Here is an 18,309-nt window from a genome sequence, read left to right on the forward strand (position 1 = left end):
TGAGGAATCCTATTACAGATGTTGCATTGCAGTCTTGATTGAGTCATTAAATACCCATCTGTCGTGCCCCTTCTTTAAAAAATGTGGCGTGATTACTATGGGCATGCTGATGGCCGGCCTAAGGCATTTTTTTCCCGGTTTCCTTGGCTATAAGGCGCTTTTTAAGCGCTCTTGCTTATCGTGGGTGTCTTGCATGTCATTGTTGTGTGTGCATTGATGGTGGCAGGTGCTGCGTTGGAATCTGCTGCCGCTCAGGGGTCTTCTAGGTCTCTGGACGCGGTCCATTCGCTTGCCTTGCTCTGGTTATTGTTTCATTCTGCGGTGGCTGCCGTTTGGATTGATATGGCCTGGGTTCTTCCCCCTACTACGGCCCGGTGTGACCCTGGTTTCTCCCTTGCCTGGTATGGGCGAGGATGTGGTACTTATGGGTCGTTTTGTGAGGGGGTCAGGTCTTAGAGATATTCTTCTGCACATTTGTTCCATCCTGTTGTTTCCCAAGTCCGTGGTGGATGTGGAGGTCTCTCATTACTTTGCGCAATTTCGAAGCAAGGAGCCCGTGTCGTTGCCTCTCTTCTCATCTGTTTTTAGGGTGTTGGAGGCTGTTTGGAATGATGTTGTTAAAAATAATTTCCCCCGGTTTGTGAGTCACCGTTATCCCTTGCAGGTCTTTGCAGTTAGTTTTCCTGCCTCTGTTAAGGTGGATGTTGGACTGGGCGTGGTCGTTTTCCCACTCTCACCCCGATGGGATAATGCGGGTGGTTTCTTTCTTTCGTTTCTTTTGTTTCCTTTGACTCCTTGGGCCTATGCCCATTCTGACCTATACCACACCTGATCTCAATTGCTCTGAGAAGTTAAAAGTTGCGCCTGGTTAGTGCCAGGTTGGGCGGCCGTCTGGTAGTACCAGGTGATGTGGGCTAACGCCTGTTGTGGTTCCGGTCTTGGAGGGCCGATGCTCACTGAGAGTTTTTGGTGCTCACTTGGTGGTTCTGTTGAGTGGTTCTGCACTTGCCCCTGCTCGTCTTGGGAGGGCTCCTCCGACCTTTCGTGGTCTTGGGCGTGGCCGGGGTACTTCTTCCTCTGACTAGTCCCCGTTCCCTGCCACCTCTTCCTCTTCTTCTTCTGCCTCGGGTTGCTCCAGGTGTGGGTCCTGTGGGAGGTCAGCTGTCTCTCTTTGTGGTCGGCTGGATGCGGACTGTGTCAGTCCACTGGGCTCTCCTGGTGGTGTTGACAGATTTTCTCCTTATTTTCCTACTGTCTCCCCCAGACGGTTTCGGGTCACCCCTTGCCCCGGGTCGCTCTATGATTGGAGGCACTGTTGGGTGTGTACACTGCCTTGTGGACTATGGCGCTATTGTTCCGATGCCTGCGGATCAGCGGGGCCGTGTGTATTCTTTGGTCTCTTCCTGGTGGGATGTCTCATGGGAGCCTATGGCCGGTAGTGGATCTGCCTTGGTTGGATTCATGTTTAGATCCCGTCAAATTCCTGTTGGTGTCCTTTCAGGTGTTCCTGCCTCTGCTCATTCATTGGGTTTCTGGATTCCTTCGGTTTGCGGGATGCTTCTCTCCATGTTCCTGTCCTTTTGCCTCTCGTATTGATTTGCCCTTTGGCCTGTGTTCCACCCCTCGTGTCTTTGCTGCGGTTCTGGAACCTCTGGTTGGGCTTTTACATGGGAAGGGGTTTGTGATCTTCCTTACATGGTTGTTTGGTTGAGTCTGCTTCTTTTTTCTCTGGGGCAAGGCTCCATGTCCGTGTGAGTTGCCTAGTCCTCGAGGGCCACGGATTCTCTTGATTCCTGGTTCCTTCTCTGGATCGGATGTACATTGGGGCTCACTTGGGACGCTGTTGGGTTTGGTGTTCATGCATCATACACTAACTTTGCCTCTGATGTCTGTTTTTGGTCCCTGGTGTTGGGGACTTGCTCTCCAGTGTGACTTTGGTTGGGGGTCCGGGTATACTGTCCGCCTACTTGGTAGTGGTGCCTTGGGCTCCTCTCCCTTTGTCTCTTCTTGTGCGTTATATTGTTTTTCTTATTGGCTCCCCCATTATCTGGTTTCGATTTGGGGGTTCCTGTGTCTGCCCTGGTGAGGGTAGTTCTAGGTTGGTGGCTGGGTGTCGGTCATCTGTTCTGATGTCGTCCGTTTCTGTTTGTTCCCTCTCGGATGGTTACTGCGAGTGCCTGTCTGTTACCCTGGGGGAGGGGGGCCTATTCTGGACGTATCTTCAATGAGAGGCTGGTGGTCGGTGGCTCTGCTTTCTTGTTTCTCCGTTTGTTGGGAGCTGAAGGCTGTTCAATTGGGTTGCTTGACGTTTACTGCCTTGCTGGTAGTTCGCCATGTTTGTGTCCGGACGGACTATCTCGTTGTCTTGTTCTGCTTCTCTCTTTAAGGGGGTACGATGTTCGTTCCCTTAGTTTCCTCTGTCGACTCCATTGTTCCTGGACGGGGTCATGGTTGGCCTCCCTGTCTGCGGTTTCTCTCCCGCACCGGGGGAATTTGATGACGGCCTGTCTGTACGGGATCTTTCCCCCCTTGGGGTCTTATCATCCGGAACAGATAACATTTCGGCCATTGATGTGCTGCTTTGAGTGTCCGATGGTGGACTTGTTTGCGTCTTCGGTCCAGGCCCGATCCATTGTTTCTACACATTTATTCCTGTTCCATGGGCTTGGAAGATGGATGTGATATCCTTCCGGTGGCCGAGGGGCCTGTTGTATGCTTTCCTCTGATTGCCCTGATTCCGGGGATTGTGCTGAGGTTTGGGGGTGGGGAGCATAGGTGCCTCTTGTGGTTCCGGGTTGGTTTCGCCCCCCTGAGGTTTCCTCTGTTGTTGGAGGCGGCGTTGCGTCCAGGGTGGACGTTGCCGTTCCTTTTGTTTCCATTTGATGGGCCCTCTGGTTCCTCTTCCGGTGTTCCGGTCAGTGTTGCTTCTGGGTTGGCTCTTGTGCAGTGTTCCTTGTTCCTTGATGGTTGTTCATTTGATGTTGCGGGTCTTGTCCCACTGTGCGGGCGCCCCTCTGCCTTTGTTGTCTTTCACTATGCTAAAAATCTGATTGGTAAGCTGAAGCGCATACAAAATATGGCAGCTAAACGTGTACTCTCTCGATCGCGTGCTGCCTCTTCTACTACAGTGCTGTTAGACCTTCATTGGCTGCCTGTTCAGCAGCGTATTCTTTTTAAAGCATCTTGCTTGGTTTTCAAAGCCTTGCATCGACAGGGACCGGTCTTGTTGCAAAATCTTTTCTCCTGGTATTCTACCTCTCGAACTCTACGATTTTCTTTGGCATGTCTGGTAGTTGTTCCCAGGATCCCGAGGTTAAGGATGGGAGGCCGTTCCTTCGGGTTTTCAGCTGGCAAGCTTTGGAACTCTCTCCCGTTTTCCCTGAGGAGTCAGGGAGAACTTTTGCCGTTTAAGAGAGGGTTGAAGACCTATGTCTTTCCAAGAGCAGTATGATCCTTGTAGGTGTGCATTAGCTATGTATAGTCAAAGCGCCAGGATACCCTTTGGGTGACAGTGTTGCGCTATAGAAGTATGCAATACATACATACATACATTGGGTCTCCTTTGCTATTTTGTGTCTGCACTATGGTTTGGCTCCTGTTTGGGTACTGGATATTTTTTAGGGGGTCAGTGTTGGTTGTGTTTGGCCCTTTCTACCGTCCATGTTTGGGGGGCTACCTTTAGAGTTTTTTTTCATGGTCTCCCTTTTGTGTCAGTGGGGCCTTTGATGACTCCTCTTTTCGCTTCTCTGGCACTTCTACGCCCTTGTCCTGTGTTATCTCCTCCCTGTGGGACCTTTGTTGGGGTTGAGTGTGTTGCACGGGGTTCCCATGGTCAGTTGGAGTAGGGGAACTTGCTTTTTTTGACATTGTGAAGGTTTGGGTGCTCTTGCGTGTTCTTCCTTCTTTTGTGCCTACTTGTGCTCTTTATTTAGTCAGTCGGCGGAAGTGATGCTTCCCGTTGTCTCCTTTCCACAATTTTGGTTGTGTAGCGTGCCTTGGTGTGTAATTTGCCTTGCATGGCTGCTTTTTCTGTGGTGGCCTCTTGTTTGTCATTTTGGCTGGCCTGTCGGGGACTGTTGCCATCTCTTCCGCTCTCATTTGGTGGATATGGGCGGCTCTCCTTTTGGTGTCTGTTTCTGTCAGTGGTTCCCTCTCGTCCGATTCAGGGGGCATTATACTAGTTTTGTTGCTGTTTCTTGGACCGCCGTTCGGGTTGTTTCCCTGGGGGATTTTGCAGGACGGCCACTTGACCTTCCCCTCATGCCTTCTTTTCTCATTACCAGCTTGGGGTTGGTGCTTCTGTTGCCTTTGCCTCTTTGGTTGCGTACTCCGTGGTTTCTTGAGATGTGTCTCTCTCCTTTGTTGTCACTGACGTTTTTTGTTGTACTGCCTTCCGTGTGTGGGCTGTGTTTCCTATCCATGAAGCTGATATTGCTTTGGTATCTGCTCATTAGTAATTACTGTGGCGAGGAAGACGGACGAGGAGGTAATGCCCTGGTTACTTACCGGTAATCTTCATTACTCCGAGTCCTAGTCTTCCTCACCACAGTATAATTTCCGTTCCCTCCCGGCCCTCCGTTTTGGCTTCATGTACACGGCTTTGGTGTACAGGTCATGGTGCGGATCTTCTATCCTTTTATGTGATTGGTGGTTGCCACTGGGGGCCATATTGGAGGGATAGGGAGACTAGTATGTTAACTTTTGCTTGGAGTTTCTGTAGGAGCAGAATGCTCATCAGTAATTATTGTGGCAAGGAAGACTAGGACTCGGAGTAATGAAGATTACCAGTAAGTAACCGGGGCATTCCACCCCACTCTTTCCCAATCTATCCCACTCAAATCCACCCCAATCCATCCTACTCCACCTCAATCTACTCCACTCCACCTCAATCTACTCCAATTCGATCTACCCCACTTGACTCCAATCTACCCCATTCCACTCTACCCCAATCTATCCCCTTCTATCTACCCCACCCAAACCTGTGCCACTAACTTTTAACCATGCCGAACAGCAGTCACACTGGTGTACATAATGGCTAAAACTCATTGCCAAAGTCGATAGCTTTCGGATAGGAGACACCTATTTGCTTTGCCAATGCTTATTTTCAGTGTTTTTTTTTTCATCATATACACACGCAACAGTTCCCTGCAGCCAACTCCAAGCAGGCCCAGGTGTTCAACGGTGGGCAGAGCAGGGGATTCCTTGAAGGGCCTGGCTTATGTTTTTTTTTTTTTTTTTTTTTTTAAGGGTTCCCAGACACTTTCCTGGGGTTCTCGGACCCTTTCAAACTTCTGTATCCTTATTGGACATCGATAGGGTTTCAGACCGAGTAGCAGGTCTCCGAACATCACAAATGTCCGCCAGGGTACAAAGCCAATTACTGTGCCTGCGCAGACACCTGCCTATGGTTTGCGGACCTCAAGGGCCATGATGTGGAATCCAACCTCTGTCTCAAAATCAGCAATGTCTTTCTACATTTTAACATTAGGCAGCCCCTGTGCCAGGGAGAGACAGGATGGCACCACGGCACTTCATTGCTTCTTTAGTATTTTTACAGGATGCGGGGAACAAGTCTCTTCCTCATGTAATGGTTCAAGATGTAGCCAGCCAATCAGGGAGCTTCAGGTCAGCAGACCCAACTTTGGGTTACGAATCCGAAATGGATGGACGAAAAAGCTTCCTCATCCAATCGGATCCAATATATTTTTACATTTGAGTCCGCAAGTCCAGATGCACACACCATTCATGGGCTAAAGGTCCAACTAGCTCTATCTTAAATGACTAGTGGCTTAATTTAGGACCACAAAAAAACACTGCATGAAACTAGCCATGCCAATCCAAAATAGTTTTGTGCAGATACACTGAACTGTGCCAAAGTTACTATATGTATATATATAATTATATTCCATGGCATTCTGTAATCCCTGTATGAATGTCAGTCTCTATTTTCTTTATAATCAGCAATTTGTGATGCACCAAGTCAGTGATTACGAAGAAAAGATGTCAGAACTCTGCTTTTATAAGTTATTACAGTCGAGTCCTGAGGGCACAATTCCTGCTGCCAGAGCCAGCAGCTGATGTAAAAGGAAGGTCACGTCACGAAGCATAATTGAAGCAGCTGTTTAAAGCAACAAACAGAACTTTGCTTTTATTAATTCTGCTGTATGTTACTAGCTTACTATGAGAAGCAGAGGGAATATGTTTGTTAGTTTCCTTAGAAAAAGGAAGGGTGGAATCTTTCTGCATGTTTCTACACGTTCCGAGCTACTGCAGCTTTTTTTAAATGGACTTTTATTGAACTGTTTCTAATATCTTTTTGGAAGAAATATCAAACAGTTTTTATTTTTACTTTTTCACAAGAGGTTTTATGTTAATTCTTCATGTTTGCAAACATGTTAGCTGCTGCATATGTAGGGGCTACACCTGGTGCATATTATAAGATTATTGCAAGTCACCTCAGAGTTCCATGACCTTATAAAGGAACTCTCCCTTCCTCATTCCTCTATATGGAACACCATGTTGACTTGCAGTATCTTAGAAGGTGCGGCAGGCGGTACTTTATCGCTAATATATTTTCACTGAATATGGTTAAAAGTGAAGTTGTCGATAGCTTTGTTAAAACACCTTAATGGGTCTTTAAAAAAATCTGAAATTCACTTAAAAACAAGGGTAAAATGTATATATGGTTAAGACTTAAAGCCGAACAAACTCCTGACATTTGCAAGTTATGGTTAGAACCACAATCCGTAACTCACACTATGGGTGGGCAAACCCCAACTCAGTATGTTACGTGTGATGATGCGATGACATTTTACACAGTTAGTGAGTTTCCTAAAGGCAGGATGCTGTTGTAGGGAGATCATGGCTACTTTTGTCTGCCCATAAAACAATTAACTCTCTTTGCTGAGCTAGAGGTTGGGAGGGTGAACTCACAAGTGACACATAATCAATCACTTAGTGTATCTGTCTATCATAGGAGGTGTGCACTCCTGGAGAACCCTGCAGTGGCAATAACATCCCTGGTAGGCCCTGCTGTTGAGGCTGAATACATACTAGGATTTTTATATCAGGAACTGGAGACGACTGCGTCTTACCCAATGTAACTGTGCAACAGGAAACAGTTCTCTCTCTAGACTGTGCATGTCTGTTATTCTCAATGAACACCACGTCACTTGCATTTGACTATTATGTGTGATTCTGGCCAGTAATTCCTCCCAAGAATAGCCCTTTTTACAGTTCCTCAGCCTGGAATAGGGACGAACAAGGAAGGACAAGAGCTACTGGCCTACTTGTCTCATGCAGAGTCCCTTAATCAGGCCTGTTTCTGCACAGGAAGGATGCAGTCCTTTGTGGAAACAGAGAAGAGTGCAGGGAATCATCTGCACCCAGTGTATTCTGGGGGTCAGTATCGCTCACGGGATTCCATCCAAACCCAAATGATCCCCTCAGAGACTTTCTAAAATCTGCCCATATGCATGCTAAAGAGGTTACATGTGTTAGTGCACTCCGCGTGTCAATGTATAGCAAAACACATACCTGGGGTGGCTTTGGACCGCAACAAATGTGATTTTGCATTTGCTCTCTCCATGGAGTCTTCATCTGCAGAATTTGTGTCCAGTCCTAGAAATGATGGAGGCACAGATTGACCCCGCTCATCAGGACAGAGCAGTTCTGGCTTGCAGTTCTGATGTTGATGCTGTGATTCAGTGTGCAGTAGCTTGTTGTTCTGATCTGAGCCCTGTGAATCAGTACAGGGAGTTTCTAGCTTGTAGTTCTGATTTGAATCCTGCTCCTCGGGGTGCAGTGGTTCCACCGTGTAGCTCTCATCTGGTTTCTGTGCTTCAGGAAGCACTGACTCTAGCTCTCGGTCCAGTGCCGCAGTGTGCAGTGGTTCTAGCTTGTACTTCCGATCTGAACCATGTGAATCAGTACAGGCCGGTTCTAGATTATCATTTTGATCTGGTTCCTGTGCTTCAGGGAGCATAGATTCTAGCTCATAGTTCACGTTTGGATCCTGTGCATAAGGAAGTTCCTGCTTCAAGCATAGGTGTTGCTGGAGGCACTGGGTTTGTTGTGACCCCAACTCATCAAAGGACAATAGCCCAGACTCTATGTGTTCGTCTGATGACATCCCATCAGGTGACACGAGTTGTAGGCTGCGGTTCTCCTGGAGATCTTGGAAATCAAAATACATCAATTCTTCCTTCAAAGGATCATCAGGGCCGTTCCCATTTGGTAGCGCAGGTTGTATACAGTGGTTTTGCTGTGGTTCGTGTCCTTCAGGAAATAGCGGGTGTGGGCAGAGGTTCTGTTGCTGGTCCCAGCTATTACTAGACAATGGAGATGGTTCTTGCTTCAGGTGCCCATCTGGTTCCCTCTTTTCTGGGACCACTGATTGTATGCTGTGGTCTTGCTGTGGCATCTGCCCATCAACAAATTCCGAGTGAAGACACCGCTTGGCCTCCAGTGATCTGCCTGGAGGATCTGTCTGAGGGCACCTGGATAAAGTACAATCCTGCTGTACTCCATTTCCATCTGGAAACCCAGTTTGCATGCACTGGTCTCGCTTCGACTCGTGTACATCTGGAAACCCAGGTTGCAGGCACTGGTCTCGCTCTGACTGGTGTACATCTGGAAACCCAGGTTGCATGCACCGGTCTCGCCTCGACTCGTGTACATCTGGAAACCCAGGTTGCATGCACTGGTCCTGCTGCGACTCGTGTACATCTGGAAACGCAGGATGCATGTACTTGTCCTGCTGCGACTCGTGTACATCTGGAAACCCAGGATGCATGTACTCATCCTGCTGCGACTTGTTTACATCTGGAATCCCAGTTTGCACGCACTGGTCCTGCTGTGGGTCACATCGATGTAGAAACATTGGCTGTAGACAAAGGTTTGGCTCCTCTGGACGCCCTTGAACATTGGTTGGAGAAGAGAGCGTACAGTCCTGTGTTGGTGCATGCCCATCAGAGAACACTGGCTGAAGACACAAGCTCGGTTCCCCTGGCCTGTCTAGTTGAGGTGTCGCAGGAGACCGGCTAACAGCACAATTTCTAATGCTCGCCGGACAGACCACCTCCAAAGACACTGCACCATTATCTAGGGAACCTTGATCCTTTTCTATCCAGATTTTCTTAATCAGCCCAGCGACTCTAGAAGGTACGTCCTCCACAGTATTCATCAAGTTATCCAGTTTGGCTTCCAACTCCTCCAGCATGGATAAAAGGATAATGTGGGGCAGGTCCTCCAAAAGCGGTTCCAGCCCATGGTCCCTCTGAGCATCATTTCGGGATCTTGAAGCTGAGACGTCAAGAAGAGGTAAAGATGGGACTGTGGCTCTTACGGATTCACGTGAACACTGCGCATTCGCTTTATACCCTGAAGCCCGTCTTCTCCCCATTCTGGTACTCTATTGTCAATTCTCAAGTGTCTGCAGAGGAGAGGAAAAGAGAAAAGACAACACTTTATCACAGGACAACTAGGTTAAAATACTCCTTCCTGTCTCACCAACCCCAGTGTGATCAGAGGAAATTGCTAATTTCTAAAACCAGAAAAAAAATTAAATCATTAAAATTTAATAATATCCATAACATAGTTCATATATTCTGAAAGGCACTGATTTGAAATGCATTTCCATCACTATGTGTGTTCCTTGATCTGCTCAAATTGCACACGGTTATGAAAAAAATTGAATATTGTAACTGCCTTGCCGCAATCAAAGGTTTATAATACCCTAGCAGACAAGACCTCATCCTCACTTTCACTGTACATCTCTCTTTTGCAATATTCAGTTCAGTGACTGAAGCACGCGCCAACATACCAAACCTCTACAGGATCTAAAAAATGCTTGTCATGTCATTGCATATAAAGAGAGCATGTTCAACATGGGGTTTCTTGGCACTGAATCAGAAATACATAAAAGAGGAGACAACTAATCAGACCAGGGAAGAATCTAGCATGAATAGGCTTGTGGGCTGTTAGATTTCTGGGACAACGCTTGGAGTTAGATTCAAAATGGATTTCGCCGGGAGAGAGATCCGAATGGAAGGAGCTTCTACCACAAAGCTGCGTCCACCTGATCTGATCCTCTGTAATTTTGGAATAGAAACTAAATTCAAGTGAGGTGATCTCTGGTTTTTTAAGGGTGTATGCATTTCCACCTGGTTTACAATTAAGTGAGGGGCTAGACCTCTCGACCCTTTAGAGGTGAGGCAGAGGGTCTTAGAGGGGACTTGGTATTTCAATATAGGTGTGGCGCGAGCCCACTTCTGAAGATGATGTAGTAAACAAGCTGCGTCGCTGTGAATTACTTGTAGGCTATGATTGGTGATATTGGGTATTCTTACATATACTTGGTTGGCATAATGCAATCTAGATAGGACTGTGTCCACCACTATTGCTTTTCTTGTCTAAAGTGGAAGAAGGGGGTTATTTTCTCAAGTAGTTTCAGCATAAATCTGCATTTAGATCCTACTGCTCCAGCCTGCTGGTTCTTGCTAAGATTGCTATTGATTATCACTTAGAGGCTTTTGCTTTTAGCTGTGCATTTAGGCTCCGGTAACAATCTAATTTTTGTTGGAGAGTAAAGTGGTTCCAAAGATTGGTCTTATTCTTTAGAATTACAATCTCAGTATTGTCAATATTCAGTTTTAGCTGATTCAACCTCATCAAGTAATCATTAAATTGAATCATATTTTGAACCTGGAGTGGTGAGGCGGACATTCCATCAATAAAAATTAACAACTGAAAGCTGGTGTAGTTATAAAGCCTGGAACCTCTTGAAGACAGTTCTCTGACCAATAGTTTTTGCAGGTTAAGGAAGCAGAGGTATTGGCCTATAATTCTTGGTTATATCCGGGACTTCTCCCTGGTTTTTCAGTAACATGAGCTCTACAGCATTTTGAAACGCGCTTGGAGCTGCTGAATTGATGAAAATGCTTTGCAGGGGATTGCTCAAGTCCTCGCTTTTTGACGGAGACGCAGCACCCTCACCGCCCAGATATCCTTGGGGTACGCTTTACAAATGCTAATTGATTGATTGATTGCGGAGGTCAGAGATTCTATGACTGCTGGAGGGCAAGGGTCAGTTGGTGACCCGGATTTGACCTTGATCACAAATTGATGGAGCTTGTTTATTTCTTCAAACCTGGATAAGGAGAGTAGAGTTCTATTCAGACTCAACTTCAGAATTACTGCTGCTGCAATTGTTTATACTTGCTTAAAATAATTTTTTTGTTAAGTATTTAATTTGCCACAGAATGCGCCGATATGAGTCAGGAAAGTTTTCATTTCATCTAGGGGTGACAAATCATTCAGGATATCAAAAAACAGTTTTTATTATTTGCCTATTAAAAGGGCTTTGCACGTGCGGATTTGCCTTTATATTCTGCAAGTTCTGTTTTAAATTTGATTTCGCTCTCTTCATCATCCCTTTCCCGCCAGTGTTGACGCAATGCAGGTTTCACCTCCTTTAACTCTGGCTTCTACCAGGGCAATGGTCTGGTGCGGTTTAAAACACGCTGTTGGATTTGAGGGGTGTGGGTCACTAGCCTGTCTGAGCCACAGAGTGGATTATTTTTCTTTGGGAGAAAGCCTTCAATTGATGGTAATAGGGAGAAGGTGTTTGAAAGTGTTGATAACACTGGCTCTGTATTTATTTTTCGCCATTTGCATATGGTTTTAATTTCCTGCTTGTGGATCAAGTTCGAAAAATCTACTGGAATACAAACGCTGATCAAATAATGGTTGGACCGTATGCAAGAAGGAATGATTATATTGTGTCGATTCAAATTATACAGCCAGATCAGATCTAAGGTATTTTGTTTTATGTGAACTGAGCATGTAATGTGTTGGTGTAAATTCAACGTCATTAACTCAGCAAATTCATTATCTTTAGAGTCCGAGTTGAAGTCATCAATTCCAAAATTGAGGAAGGGAAGCAGATCTACCCCTTCAGTTTGAGTCATTTGTAAAATAGATGTGTGGATCCACTGGTGAATAATTGCTGCTATCTCACTCCCTCCTCTGTGCTCGTCCTCTTTTGGTCATCTTTGGGTATGGCTTCTGGAGATCTGGAGTAGATTCCTCTGACAACCAGGTTTCAGTTAGGAACAGGATATCCGGCTTAGAAGATTCTAACAATTTGAGTATTTCCACCTTATCTTTGCCTAGGGAGGGTGGGTTTAGTAAAGCCGCTTTTAACGACTCCGAAATCTGAGGATATAGAAGAGTCTTATTATTTGATGGTCACAGTGAGGGCTGTTAAGTATCAGATTTCTCTATATGTGTGGCTGGCATACACGCCATTTGCTTCTAAAGTTGAGACAACCATGGGGGAGATACAAAAATCTGTGTACCTGAAAGACAATAGATCCTATGCTGAATATGCGAAATATTGAGGATACTAACTGACTTCTGGTCCCAGCGGATGCGTGCTTGGGAGCAGACAGGCTTGTCTTTGGCAACATTTTTACAACACACACACAAGGAAATTGCTCTTTTAAAACTCCATTCAACTGTATACTCACAGATGTGACACAAACTCCAACTCTCATTTGTACAGCCTCACACCTCATTTATACATGGATTAATGTAACACACCAGATATCTCTCAACCACATCTTCAATGCCGTACACAGACACACAATTTACACAGGCATTTCCCTGAAATAGGAATAACAAGCTGGCTGGATATCCACATAAAATGTTTTTGCAAGTAAAAGATCTAGACCCAAACTCAAAAAGAATTATCTTTATCAATGTTTGTGCAAGCTTCTTTGACAGTACTTGGCTGGACTATAGCCAGCTCGGGCTTTTAGATGCTTCTGCCGGCACAGGGTTCTGAAGGTTTAACATGATTTAATCTTTTTTTGGCATCATAGGGACATCAATTGAGCCTAAAAGTGGTAATAAATTCAAATGTATTCCAAATAGGGAGCCCCAAATATGTGTTGCCCGGGGTTCTACGAACCCTTAATATCTCAATGAACTGTAAGTTATAGTTTCATAAGCTAGTTTGAACAAGCGTCGCCAACTGAATGCAAAACGACTGCCTCAAACTCAACACAGAAAAAACAGACAAACTGATCTTCGGGAACACCGACTCTTGGTGGTTTGCTGACCTAGGACCCTCACCCACTCCTACAGACCATGCCCGGAACCTCTACATCCTCCTGGACCAACTCACCCAAAAAAAACACATCACGCAGTCTCCTCCGCCTGCTACTTCACTCTTTGCATGCTCTGAAATATCTTCAAATGTCTCCCAATCAGCACCAGACGCACTATCACTCAAGCTCTCGTTACTAGCCGCCTGGACTACGGCAGAACCCTATGCAGGAATTACCACACAAACCCTGAAGAGACTGCAGACAATACAGAACTTAGCGGCCAACCTCTCCAGACATACCCACATTACCCCACACCTCAAAAAACTCCACTGGCTCCTTGTCCACAAAAGGTGTCAATTCAGGACGCTGACCCACAACTACAAAGCCCTGCAAAACCAAGGACCAGCATACATCAACCACCACCTAAGGTTCTACCAACCCTTCAGACATATGCGCTCCACCTCCCTGTCTCACACCCCTCCGCGTCCGCCGAAGCAACCATAGAGGACGCTCCTTCTCCTACCTCGCAGCGAAGTCCTGGAACGGCGCCCCCTCCCCCTCCAGCCTCAATCTCCATTCAGGGAGGGACTAAAGATCTGGTTGTTCAACTGATTCTCCGGAGCAGCATGGCTACCAGTGCCTGGATACCCTAGTGGGTAATTAGCTGGGCTTTATAAATCTGCTTCGATAAAACCCTCACAATACTTTGGAGAACAAAGTTTGGATATCAAAGTGTTCAATGTATGGAACTGTGGCAAAAGCGCTTAGGAATGTATTAAAAAAGATGATACGAATATTTTTCTGTAAAAATACGCTTTTGTTTCCTTCTAGCACAACTGTTAATCCATTAGAGTGATAATCTCCCCCAAATTAAATGTATTTGTGAAAATGAGTAAGAACCCCAAATGGACCCATTCCCAATATAAAGGAGTTTAAATCCACACACTGAGACCAGATTGAATCTTTGCTGTTCTATAACAAGGTCACAAAGGGTCCCCTTTGCACAGTGCACCGTAAAGTCCTAAATTTCAGCAAGGATACATAGCTTTCTGTGAAGTGTAGTTTGGGTTTAAGCACTGTTAGTATGGGTGCAAAAATATAATAATGCAATGTACTGTTAATGACCCATGGCTAACTGAAGGGAGTCATATATAATATTGGGCCATGTAGAACTGCCCCACGCTCTCCCCCCTCCTCCCCCCTCCTCCCCCCTCCTCGCTCCTCATCCCCCCTCCTCTGCCCCTCCTCCCCCCTCCTCTGCCCCTCCTCCCTCTTCCTCCCCCTCCTCCTCTGCCCCCTCCCCCTCTGCCCCCTCCCCCTCCTCTGCCCACCTCCTCCACTGCCCCCCTCCTCCTCTTCCCCAGTACCCCTCCCCTCCTCCCTCCCCTCTCCCCTCTCCCCTCCTCCCCCTCCTCCTCTGCTCCCCTCCTCCTCTGCCCACCACCTCCCTCCTCTTCTGCCCTGGCCCCTCCTCCCCCCTCTTCTGCCCTGGCCCCTCCTCCCCCCTCTTCTGCCCTGGCCCCTCCTCCCCCCTCCTCTGCCCCCCTCCTCCAACCTCTTCTGCCCTGGCCCCCCTCCCCCTCCTCTCCCCCCTCCTCAGTCTCACCCTCTCGCCTTCCTCTTCCTCTTCTGTAAGAAACTACACAGTTACACTTCCGGGTCAGCATGCTGCCGAGCTTCTCCCTGGCCTGTGAGAGCACTAACGGAGTCACTTCCGGGTCACCTAGGGCAGATTCAGCGCCAACAACAGACCGAGCTTCTCCCTGGCCTTTGCAGGTAATAACGTCCGGGTCAGCAGCAGCAGCGACAGCACAAGTAGCGGAGGCTGCTGAGTTCTTCTCTTCCCGTGAGTGTTATAGTCTCCGGGTCATTTGTGGCAGAGTCAGCACCAGTAGCGAGTCCTGGCCAGGCCCTGCCTTCACTGACTCAAAATCATACCTTTTTAAATGTATCTTTGTATTAAATGTTTAAACATTTCTCCCCATACAAGAAAAAGAACAAGAGAAAGTAAAGAGTGACAGTTCCATTTATAAATGTAAATATATGGAGTGACAGCCAAAGTTGTATGGAAGGTATTCAACTTTCTATCACACTTAATAAACCTGTCAGTTTCCCAAGTCATCCTTAGCATTGAGTATCAAGTTGGTAGTTTTCTTCTTTAGAGGCAGGTGTGGCGCAGTGGCCAGAGCAGCTGACTCCAGAGCACTGGTCTCACTGCTCGAACCCCAGCATTGGCTGCAGCTCAGCATCATGTGACTCTGGGCAACAGCTCACTTAATCTCCCCGATGGCCCCAGCGCCTGGATACTTTTAGGGGTGATGAGTCGCACTTTACAAATCTGGAATTTAGGGACATGCTAAAGTAAAGTAGAGTAAAGGAGGAGTTTGCTGAATTCAATCACTTTTAGGTGCTTTTATTTAATCTTGATGGAAACAGCTTCTGTATTTAATGTTACGGGTCTTTCTTTTTTCCTAAGCTGTTGTATTTATAGGGAGTGGGTGCTGATGGCTTCTTCCACTTACATAGCTGCCAAGGTTTCAGATTGCCATGTGTGACATTTTCATAATTTAAGTGTAATTATGAGTGACATTTCAACGACTATGAGTGACACTTTATCGCAAGCAAAATCAAGCCATGAAGAAGACCAGAGAAACTTATAATTATCAGAAATTACACCTATTTGAGTAACGATAAACTCTAAGGTGATCCTAAAATTGCTGCAAAGCACCAGAAATAAAAAAAAAGTGGCCTTGTAACCTGATTGAACAGTTAGTCACTGACACTCCACATCGGGCAAGCATCAGGAGAGTGAGGCTGAAGCACACATAGGTTACAGCCAGCTCGGGCAAGACTGAGGAATGTGCACGAGGAAGATTATGCAAGACAGTTGTATTCGTCCAATTAGTAATGTACAGCCGTAAAATATCAAAAGCAAAAAGCACTTGCAAAATGTAACTAGCACCTACGTCTGGAACAAAAGGAGAATAGCCATGGGTGTGGACTGAGGGGCGGAGTTTTAAAACACACACTTCACAATACCATGACATGAAGAAAAATAGTCAACTGTCAACGTAATTCCGGGTAGGGCAGTTAAGTTCAAGTGTTTTCAGTTTTGTCCCGTTATAATTAACCTAAACCAAATGTTGTTTTTATGTTCACAATATACCGCTTCCTGGTGAAAATTACAAGTAAACAAAAGTGCCCGTCTGCATTTGCGGTTATAATCACAATGATCCGTCACTGACAGACTGCAGATTTAAACTGGTAGGAGTCTCACTGGGAAGGATGATGAGAGTAAGCAGCCCTGCAGATGACGCCATTTAGTGAATACATTTATTTTTCAAATGCAGCATTAATGTAGTTTTATTATAATAATTATAACTTACTTGAAGACATTTCCCGGTCTGTCCGGAGGCCGTGGGACCACCCACCGCGGCCGCACAGCTCAGCTGCAATACTGATTACTCTGCAGCCAGTCTCATGCACTCTACCGGACGGGACAGCAATCGGTCTTCTCCGACCCAGTGGCTGCTGTGAGTCGTCCCCTGACTTGGCCGCACTTTAGTTTGTGACGCTGGCGCCCTGAGGTGCGGCGGGCGCCGGCGTCCGCGGCGATTGAGCGATTCATGGAGGGGTCAACCATCATTGACAGTCCCTGCCTCGGTCTCCTCTGGGCAGGCCGCCGGCCAGCGCAGTTTTATTTGCGGCCGGCGCTCAACTGCGCAAGAGACAGTATAGCATGCCAGCCACGACCGACGCGAGGACTCCCACTCAATTTGAGTGGCCCGCCGTCGGTTCTGTCTCACAGTAGTGTGCTAACACGACTCGGGCGTGATGGCAAGTTAGCGTGCTGCGTCACATCCGTATTATAGAATCACCTTGGCACCCTGGCTGTGTCAGCCAGTTACAGCATCGGTGCTGAGACTAAGACCGCCCCCATAATTAATTGCAATATGTGTCTGTGTCAAATTTAAGCCGCGGCGAGGCGGGCACGAAATTTCAGCGCCAGGCTGGAGCCAGCACCGATTGTTTAAATGCGTTACATTGTAGCCGCGCTCTCACTCACCCCACGAGCTGAGAGCAGCGATTAGAATACATGAATTGAAACTGATAAAATGAACTAGAGCAGCTGCTCACTGCGGGCACAGGCTGCATCACGCTCTCGGACTCGGAGAGCAGCAGGAGCAGTGCATAGAGGCGTCGCCGGTGACGCGAGCTGGCAAGTCGGCAAAATGCGTGACAACGCATTTCAGTGCGGTGATGCGGAACACCGCACTGAAATGCGTGACTGTCACACCTGATGCGTGATACTTGACAGGACTGCACTTATCTTCTAGGGATCAGGGAGTCTGCCTTTCTGTATTTAGACTAGGTGAAAGCTGTTCTTTGTTTATTCAGTTTTTCACTTTCGTTTTGAATTTAGTGCAAGAGTTTTCATGATGTTCCACCCAGGGAGGAGGCATTTTCAGGTATTAGGGTTTAGTGTAACACATTGTAGTGCATCTCACCACATTCCTGCACCAAAGTACATTTATCACACCTTTTTAGTTTTTCTTGAGGCATTTTGCTTTTATTGAGGCTTGAGTGCAGCCAGCGTGTATTTGTTTAATCTTATTGCAGTCTTGGCTGCACCAAGAGAGGTGACTGGGTTGTCATGGTAACGTTTTCTGGGTCCAGCTTATTACAATATTGTGCATTGTTTCTGGTGCACATGCCCGGAAACAGTAATGAAAGCGTTTCTGACCCTGAGCGGCTGCTCTGTTCACACCTCCCTGTCCAGGGATGGACCGGCCTATAGAACATCATGACTGTGCCAGGACTGGTCCCACAGGTCAGTATGAGAGCCATGGTGTTGGCTGCCTGTGGAGCTGTTTCATGGACTGATGGGCCATTTTTTTTACTGTAAAGTTTTTTGACATTTATTATCACGTAGACTGTAATTTGTATAGCAACCAAAAGTCTGATCCCAGACACATTACCTGTATCCATTGGGGGTGTTTCAGCACCCCCTGCATGCCTTAATGATTGCGCACCCCTCCAATTTGAAGACAGATTTGTGATCGAGTGGACCTCCCTCAGTCATGTGTTGCTCTCCAAGCCTCAAAGCGATTAAAGCTTTTACAGGAGCTCATGTCCATCAACGCTTTTACAGTAGCTAATTTCCATCCCTTGACCCTTGCTGTTTGTCAAGACCCGG

The 18,309-nt window shown here is 46.8% G+C and overlaps 2 protein-coding genes across 2 annotated transcripts in view; one reads left to right on the forward strand and one right to left on the reverse strand.

Annotated features, from left to right (window-relative positions):
• The window catches only part of LOC144805698 (uncharacterized), a 37,058-nt gene extending 22,210 nt beyond the window's left edge, over window positions 1–14,848 (reverse strand). Inside the window, exons 1-2 of the mRNA XM_078672204.1 lie at window positions 14,719–14,848; window positions 7,537–9,433 (exon numbers count right to left, since the gene is read on the reverse strand). Of these exons, the coding sequence (XP_078528330.1) occupies window positions 7,537–9,403 (1,867 nt within the window). The 5' untranslated portion in view covers window positions 9,404–9,433; window positions 14,719–14,848. The remainder of the gene's footprint in view (window positions 1–7,536; window positions 9,434–14,718) is intronic.
• LOC144805697 (uncharacterized) overlaps window positions 1–18,309 on the forward strand; it is a 171,276-nt gene that overhangs the window by 91,998 nt on the left and 60,969 nt on the right.

Source organism: Lissotriton helveticus, assembly GCF_964261635.1.
Source record: "Lissotriton helveticus chromosome 1_1 unlocalized genomic scaffold, aLisHel1.1 SUPER_1_unloc_19, whole genome shotgun sequence".
Taxonomy (NCBI): Eukaryota; Metazoa; Chordata; class Amphibia; order Caudata; family Salamandridae; genus Lissotriton; species Lissotriton helveticus.